The 8,570-nt window shown below is 44.6% G+C and overlaps 1 protein-coding gene across 2 annotated transcripts; it reads right to left on the minus strand.

Annotated features, from left to right (window-relative positions):
* Positions 1–1,646: 1,646 nt before the first annotated feature.
* Positions 1,647–8,261, minus strand: LOC128748456 (myb/SANT-like DNA-binding domain-containing protein 2). Of its 2 annotated transcripts, none has more exons than XM_053847276.1 (4): positions 7,823–8,261; positions 4,664–4,919; positions 4,526–4,586; positions 1,647–3,351 (listed from the first exon to the last, which is right to left on the minus strand). In XM_053847276.1, the coding sequence occupies exons 1-4, from the start codon at positions 8,252–8,254 to the stop codon at positions 2,487–2,489; spliced, it is 1,614 nt and encodes a 537-aa protein (XP_053703251.1). In that variant the 5' UTR covers positions 8,255–8,261; the 3' UTR covers positions 1,647–2,486. The 2 variants fall into 2 exon arrangements, with proteins under 2 accessions (XP_053703251.1, XP_053703250.1); XM_053847275.1 differs by having other exon boundaries at positions 4,526–4,589.
* Positions 8,262–8,570: the final 309 nt, after the last annotated feature.

Genomic DNA, 8,570 nt, shown 5'->3' on the forward strand with positions numbered 1-8,570 from the left:
CAGTGCGAAAACGGGATAGATATACTTGGAGTATGGTGAAAATAGTTTTTTATAATATATATAATAATAATAAAGCTAGAGAGGAAAAACGCTGCTCCTTCGTCTTTATTATACTACAGCGCTGTAAATGATTGTGGGGCACCGCCACGGCTTAAATGAGAGCTGATGAGATGAACATGAAGGTTTTCAGCATGTTTTTCACGGAAGAATCCCATGACCGATGTCCGTTGCGGAGATGTGAAGAAGATGGACCCTGATGATGTTGCATCATACAGATTTATTTCTCATAACTAAAAGATACCAGTTTGTTGTCACTTTCCCTCTTTGCTTCATTCTGAAACGTGCAGTCAAAATAAGGTTCTATAATCTGGGTCCATCGGTCTTGCAGCTGCTCCTGCCTCTCGCTGGATCCTGCCTCTCCTCACTGGCTGCATGACGGAGCTCCATCTCTGATGTTGAATGATAGATGCTTCCAGAGTTGCCTTTGCAAGGATAAGCTGGACAGTGTTGTGTATATTACCACCTGTTTCATTTTCGCTGTTTCGCCACGGTCTCTCCTCATAAACAAATCAACGTGGGATGGAGGCGGGACAGGAGACCCAGCTTTACAACAGCCTGCAATTACACTCATTTACCTGTGGCGCCGCCAAAAGCAAACATTCTCATCTTACACACGGCTGCTTTAAATTCTGAACACACTGCCTTAACCACATTTCACAAGACCTTCTCTTCAAATTCTATGACTCACTTCAAGTTTATTCTGTGTGTGACAGGCGTTGAAATCCATATAATTTATTTTGCATTTGCCGTAACTTTCTTTTCTTTCAGTTTTGCCATCAGATGCCGAATCAAAATGATCCATTTAATACATATTATTGTGCTGCCATCGTCTGGCCAGAGGGCGGAATCACGGTTTCCATGTTATTCGGTTTATGGTTAATGTCAAACCAAACACATCAACGTGTTCATTCAATACATCCTCACACATAAGGTGTTGAATATCGACTACTCACAAGTGGAGTTTTGTGCTCACGTGTGACACAGAAGTCTGCAAGCTGTGTTGCATGGAGGCGATCAATGGAAGCATAAGTTTTACCTTTGCTACTTTTGCAAGTGCAGTGCCTTTATTTTAGTGAGAGAAACAAATGTAATGGTACTATTTGGCGTAATGACGATTTCGGTTTTCTGCCTAGATTACCTCATTTTCAATATAGGCATTTTCATTCTGGTTTTTCTAAATAATTCATTTCTTTATTCTGCCATTCAAAAATAAATAATAGTGTTTTTAAACACGCTTTATTTCCTTACAGATAATCTTAATCTTTCTCTCGTACGTACATGAATAAAACTGATTGCATAAAATATAATAAACTCTCTACAGTACATTTAATTTTCTGTGGTTGGTATTACAATAAATATATTTTACATTTCATTCTGGCGCAAGACGATGCTCAAAAAAACACACTGTACAAGCAAACGACTTTTATATAACTAGAGTTCAGTGGACTTCAGTCTCCTCAGCATCATGTACTTATGTAAACTGCATTGTCTTTGTGAGGTGTTCACATCTCTACCAGTACTGCTGATCGGTATTGATAGGTTCAAGTTAATGAAACTCTGAAAACACACACGGATGGTGTGTAAAATGGCAGCGAAAAGCCGTTTATTGGTCATCAAACATGTAAACTTACAAGACGGTGAAGCAGAAACAATCACACAGAACCTTGTGTCCAACACTAGAGAAGCTCACGTTGACTTGCTCAGAACAATGGACTGTGGCAAGTTCATCTGAAACCCTGGAATGCTCCTGAACATAAAATAATCTTGAATAAATTATATTAATTTATATATATATAAGATGTTTATTTATATCAAGTAGATTTAATAGACATAGTTATCGACAGTTCAGCATGGACATTGATCTCATGGCACATTGCACATACCCTCATATAATCTGGTGACAAGAAAGTCCTGTCTGCGCTTTCACGGTTCCACAGATGCTAAAGCGCTGATTCTCCACCGCACTCGAGATTTCTTCAGCAGGCGCTGGAGATGCGTCATTGTTTCGATAACAATGATATAGGGACATGATAACTTTCAGAGTCATCTTTTTTTTCCTGAACACTTCCTGGTTGTCTTTTACTACTTGAAGTTACACGTTTCCTTCTCGGTTATAATTCAATGCCAAAACAAAAATCCCACTGGATTTTTCTTTGACAGAAGCCATGTTGCCTCTGGATTGAACTTCTATCGAGCATCTCCACCTGCAGAGGACAACCAAAATTCAGACCGGGCCGAGTTGGCAGTTTTAACATGCACTCAGTTAGCTTGGCACCTGGTTCGCTACACGTCTCACTGAGGTAGACGGGCCGCAATCGTCACCGTGACGTCCCTGATGAGGCAACATTTACATAGAACAAGCAGCTGAACTTTTGAAGTGCACATTTAACAGAATAAATAGGATTCCTTGTAGGTGCAGGTCGGCATCATTCTGGTCGGCAGGTTTCTCTGGCGTTAAACTTGAGCGGGTAGCCCACCGCAGTCTCCAGACACTCCACCAGGGAGCCGGCCGACAGGAAGTCAAGCTCTACCTCGATGAATTTGACATAGATGAGCAGAGGGTGAGTGGCGCCCTCCACTGGTTGCTCATCCTCACTTGTGACGCAGGAGTTGTCCTGGAGGAAGCGGGTGACGAGCGATGGCTGGACAAGCAGCTTGCTGGGACTCTGAAAGTGCTGGAAGAGACTCTGCTGTATAGTTCTGTCCTCAGCGATGCCCAGGTAGCAGTAGGTGACTTTAGCTCGGTCACCTTTCACAGGTCCATCGCAGCCGTTCTCTGACCGAGGCGTTTCGCTGTCCTGGCCGCAGGTCTGGTCTGACGATGTCGCCTCATAGCCAATGGCGTAGAGTCCGTAGGTTTTAGGAATGTCTCCTGGCAGGAGGTAGTGAGACGGGCGTGTGCTGCAGCCCGTAGCTCTGGACTGGGTCACAGGGATCCAGTCCACGTCCATGTGCAGCTCCAGACAGCGAGCTTCGCTGATGGTGATGTCCAGGAATTTGTAGTAAACATTCTTCCAATTCATCTTCTGGACCTTGGTCATGACCACGCGCCCCTCTGGCTTTTCGGGGTTGAAGTACTCACGCAGCCTCTTGCCCAAAGGCACCTGGGAGCTGATCTCGGCGTAGTGGTAGCGAATGTCGTCGCGCCAGCGCGTGTTGTAGCCCACTCCGAAAATAGCCAGCTTGTTGGAGAGGTGCAGCCGGGAGAACTCTGTCCAGGTCTGGAAGTGTTCCCACTGGAGAGGCACTGACTCCAATATGCGAATCACCGTCTCCATGCTCTCCCTTTTTCTGCAGAGAAGCAAAAAGAAACATTTCAACAAGTGACGCACCAGCGTTGGCCACAATGGCAAAATATTATCACAGGGTTTTTCAACTGCTGAGCTGTGACAGAGTGTTAGGTGTGCCGCGGAAAATCATTTAAGTTGTCTGGAGATAGAGGTGGGCGATATGATGACATTAAATCATAACAACTAGACCATGTAGGCGATCTACCATTGTGAGCTGAATACATGGATTCAGTCACATTCATTCTATACACTATAGATCTATGTTGATGCGTTGACTTGTCCTGTCGCTCGCAGCTGAGCTGCGCTCAGTGCTCCTCATCCCAAACACACTCACAGAGTCATTTTCAAAACTGATGGGCCTCTAACTATACCACTTCACAACAGAATGATGCAATGGATTTGCGACCCCAAAGACTGTCTACACCCAGAGCAAACATAGCTAATGGATAACATGACATCTCACTTACAAGCTTTATGCGCAGTTGTTTTAACATTGGCTAAAAACTATGCGCCCCCAAAATGTGAAGAGAGAAAGCACAACAGTTACGAATCCAAACCAAGCAAAAGAAATTAGGAAATTCCAAGTACGTGCCAGAAAAAGATGAAGCAAATGTTATACTAAAATAAATAACATCAAACACTTCAGCTTGCATTTCATTTGACACTTTCAATAAGCTGTTTAGTGTTTTGCGCAATTAAATCCTGTTAAAATTACTGTGTGGAAGGAAGCGCTGATATTTTACTAAGTTCCATTCACATATGATCTGTTCTTTGGCTTAAATTGTGAGACGTTTTCTTCTCCTTTAGGACTAACACTGACCACAACCTTGAAAGCTAGGATCAAAAATACTTGTCAGTTTGTGATAAAATCCAAACGGTTATTTAAATGATAAATCCTGGTAGAGTTATGTCTTGTTGCCCACACCTTTTTTGGAGGAATTTTTAAACAGATTTTCTGCTATTTGTTCCTGCAAATAGCCTACCATAAGAGAGTCAGAAGCTAAAAACACTGTATCATCAGGTATTCGATAATAAGCCCTTTGCTGACATCAGGTGGCGTAAACGTTGTACTGCAGCATACATTGTATTTAATAATCCCTCATCTAAATGGAATGTTAATCTTCTTTTAACCAATTATACGTCAAGTTAAATCAAACCTGATCATGTGAACTTACTGGGTTTGTACAGACAGCTCGTTCTGAAGCAGGAGAGCTCTGTGCTTTGGCACCTGAACTTCTTCTGAGGAGGTAACAAAAGTCTATTATTACTTAACATTTTACTCCCACCTCATCCTCTTTGTGAACCTGACTGACCAGCATCCACGTCTCCTTCCTGGAAGTCCGAGTCCAGCACCTGGTTGCACCAGTCCTCCTGAGAGAAGTCCTCCAGAGTGCTCCCGTCAGACTCCATCTCCTGGTACAGACCGCTGGAGTTGATGAGGACTGGGGCGCAGATCTGGGAATCCCAGCCCCCCTGACCAAACACCTTCTCCAGCTGCTCGATCGTGTAGCTGCTCTTCCGCTTGCCAATGCCGTGCTCCTTCACCCGGCTGTAGCAGCGCCGCAGTGTCTGGAGATACATAAATAAAAACCATCAACTTGTCTCGCCATCCAAATTGCATTGAGGGATTTTCCAGGGTTCTTCCCTGGAATTCTGTGGGATGTCTCAGATGGGGAGGGTGGCTGGGGCAATGTGCCGCAGTTTGACAACAGGGAAGACAAAAGCAGAGGGCACTGTCCATCCTTCACAGATCTTCTTGAGGTCATTGTAAGGACTAGACTATCTTAAAAGTCTTAAAGAGTCCTGCCTGAGCACAGACATTACGAGTCACATTTAAGTAGTGTACATGTTGACAAAAAAAACGATGAAAACTTTACATTTATACAGCATTATACCAAAACAACAACAGTGGTACCTCGGTTCTCCACCACAATCCATTCCAGACGGCCGTTCGAGAAGCGAATTGTTCGAAATCAGAATCGATTTTTCGAGTCTTAAAATAGTCTTTTGTAGGAGTGAATGTAGAGTGTCTGCTGCAGGTGAGCTGTTCCTCTATGTGTGTGGCCGCTGCATGTGGGAGGGGTTGCCGAGTGAGTGACGTCTCTCCAGAAGGGAAGAGGTGCCCGGTGCGTGTCCAGCTCTGAATGTGCGCTTCTGTGCAGTTTGGCTGTGACAAAGTCATAAACCAAGTAACTTAGCTCTGTGCCAGACTCGCCTCATCCCTGTCCCAGCTCCAGCCCACAACAGGACATCAAACCCTGGAGTGTGCGCTCCAGCCTCGGAGGTGTGGAGAGCGAGCACCTCCCCTGTGACACTCTACCACGGTCCAGTGTAGGGCTGACGATTAATTGCATTTGCGATTATACCGCAATGTGATAAAACGTGATTTTCTAACCGTAAGGCTGCGATTTGACTGGTCACGTGACTTTCACGTTGGTGGCGCAGCGCAACGGTGAGCTTTAGCCATTGAGCTGTAAATTACGGCTTTAGCCTATGAAGGTAAAATGGGTGCAAAAGTGGTACATACCCGTAACACAAGACTCGTATCCATACGTCAGAGGCACATACGCGTAACTGCACATTTGCATCCGTAAACCCCGTGGCACATGAGTGTAAGATTTACATTCATACAAACACGAAAAGTAATTTTGCCTTCATTTTCTAAGTGCACAGATACAAGTGGCTAAACACGAGCTCTTGAAACTGCAATTGTGACACATTGCTAAGTTTTCCACCTCAACCACCGCCAAAACGGGTGCATAAGTTCCACATACTCGTAGAACACGATCCGTATGCGCGTGCACCCTTTTGCACCTCTTCTCGCTGCACCTGTAACTAAAACTGATGCGCACTCGTAGAAGTGGCGGCAATACGTGCCTGTTACTCCATGCGCGTTCCCGGTAGTCACGTGACGTCTACTGTCCAATCGGCTTTTTTTTTTATTACTAATTATGGGCTGTTTATGTTCAGACAGTGCTTAAAAAGTGCAATCTACGTTTACATGAAGAGTTGGACGTGTTAGAGTGGTAAAGCCACATATTGGTTTGCATTATTGTTGTAATATGCACTTTAGTTTGTGTGATTTATCAGTTTAGTAAGTCTACAGTTGAAACTGAAGTAGACAAATAAACCATCTTTCATTTTAATTCATGCTTCATTTGCCTTTACCTTAACATAAGAACAGCATATAAGGAAGAACAATTATATATACTGAATCACATGTGGTTTATTATAATACAGATTGATTTATTAGTTGTGTTTGCTGTAAAATACATCAGAAGAGGACCTTGAAAAATAATCGCACATTCAATCGCAATCGCAATATTGAGAGAAAAAAAATCGCAATTAGATTATTTTCCAAAATCGTTCAGCCCTAGTCCAGTGTGGAGACAGGAAAGGTTTTACACCTCAATATGAAGAAAAAACAGTCAGTAAATGTAGCTAACGGGACACGTCTGCATACAGAGGCTGCGTTATACACAATAACAAAGCGCGTCGTGGGTCGGCTGATCGGTCCACGCGCATTATGTTTTTTCCGTCTTTTTTTCGGGGGCGTTCGAGTTCTGGATTGTCGTTCGAAATCAAAACAAAAAAAATCTCGAAATTTTTGTTCGAACTCCGATTTCTTCGAATTCCGGGACTTTCGAAACCGAGCTACCACTGTAATATTGAAGTGATAAAGTGCACGTATACTACAAGCAGAATCACATCATAATCGACTATACAAACAAGTATAATCCACAAAAAACATTCCATTTTCCAGTCCACTAAAAGTTGCACTCTATAAATATGAACACTGGCTTACAGTTCCTGCGCAAAAACTTCCCTCATTTATGTTACATGGAAAATCTCACTACCGCCACCATTCACGGAATTAGCTGGCAGGGTAACTCCAAAACGTTAAACATAATTCATTATAACTTTGAGGATTGTTTGGAAATGTATTTGATTTCGGAGGTGTTCTGACGTTTGGCTTTGCACTTACAAGCGTCTGAACGATTTCTATTGAATCCTGCTGCGCGCTTCTTCACTCTTCTTCACGTGCCTTCAGACCAAGGGCTCCTTGAGCTCTACCGCCACCTGCTGTCCGACGGAGCGGATGCATGTCAATAATATCACTTTTTGGGGGCATTATTATGACTGTTTTGTACATTCCACCTGTGGCTTTCTAGCCAACTTCACCCCGCCAACTTAACTATCATTTAATATACAGAATCGCCTGTAGATTCCTTCTGACATAAATTTATGCATGTTATTATGGCGTGTGTTTCTGTCCAAAACATTGGCACCCGTTTTATTTTAAGACGTATAGATATTGAATGGGATCATATTAGTGACGAGACATTGATGACATGGCGCTTCAAGCGAACCAGTTTTGATGCAATAATATTGGTGATTTATATGGCGGCGACTCCTGAGACGAGTGATGGCTGGCGCGGCAGGTGCGGACCCTCCGGGTTCTGGTTCCGTACCTTCATCCGCTCCCGGCACTGAGACGGCGTCCTCTCGTAGCCCAGCTCCGACAAGGCTCTGGACACCCGCTCGTACATGGCCGGACCGGGGGCCTTACCGGAGAACACGGTGCCAGCCACCTCCAGCTGCTGCATCCGCGCCTCCGTCAGTCGCTCGGTGCCCCACACCGCTATCAGGGCGTTCGTCTCGGACGGAGTCCACGACATCCCCCGGCAAGCCGTGAAGCTGTTGGAGGACGACGAGGCCGCCGTCCGGCCCACCGCTCCGGAACCGACGTTCAGAGGAGAGAAGCGGTTCGGCGTGGAGGGGGTGGACTGATACTGGTTGCTATCGCTCAGGTCTTCCGACTCGGGTGATGGCACCTCGGTTTTGGGGATCTTGAGCGGCGGCGAGATCTCTGGAGAATGATCCGCGGTGCCGGACGCAGCCATGTTGACTCTGTTGCTAAGGGGAGGGGGAGTGAAGGATGCGTTCAGGGTCTGCGCTGGAGTCACGGAGAATGCCAACGATTCTCTTCATATTGCGCAGAATGCCCTCTTTTCAAAAGCATTTCTCTGAAATCACACGCACTTTTTTTTTTAACAAAACGGGTGATTCAATTAACTTAAACTTGAAGCAATTCTACTAATTTAACGAAAGTCTGTTGAGTTGATTCGTGCCTGGATCAGAAGAAAAAGACCAGTCTACCTTCTCTTGTATCAACATAGAGACTCATTGTGTATTCATGGATCACAAGGACGCTCTGAC

The sequence above is a fragment of the Synchiropus splendidus genome, chromosome 17 (genome assembly GCF_027744825.2).
Source record: "Synchiropus splendidus isolate RoL2022-P1 chromosome 17, RoL_Sspl_1.0, whole genome shotgun sequence".
Lineage (NCBI taxonomy): Eukaryota > Metazoa > Chordata > Actinopteri > Syngnathiformes > Callionymidae > Synchiropus > Synchiropus splendidus.

Bases quoted from the DNA above. Each gene is read 5' to 3' on its own strand.
- LOC128748456 (XM_053847275.1), bottom strand. From the start codon at position 8,254: ATGGCTGCGTCCGGCACCGCGGATCATTCTCCAGAGATCTCGCCGCCG. The intron at 4,920-7,822 runs GTACGGAACCAG...ATGTATCTCCAG, and splicing joins AGTGCCGGGAGCGGATGAAG to ACACTGCGGCGCTGCTACAG. The intron at 4,590-4,663 runs GTCAGTCAGGTT...TTACCTCCTCAG, and splicing joins GGAAGGAGACGTGGATGCTG to AAGAAGTTCAGGTGCCAAAG.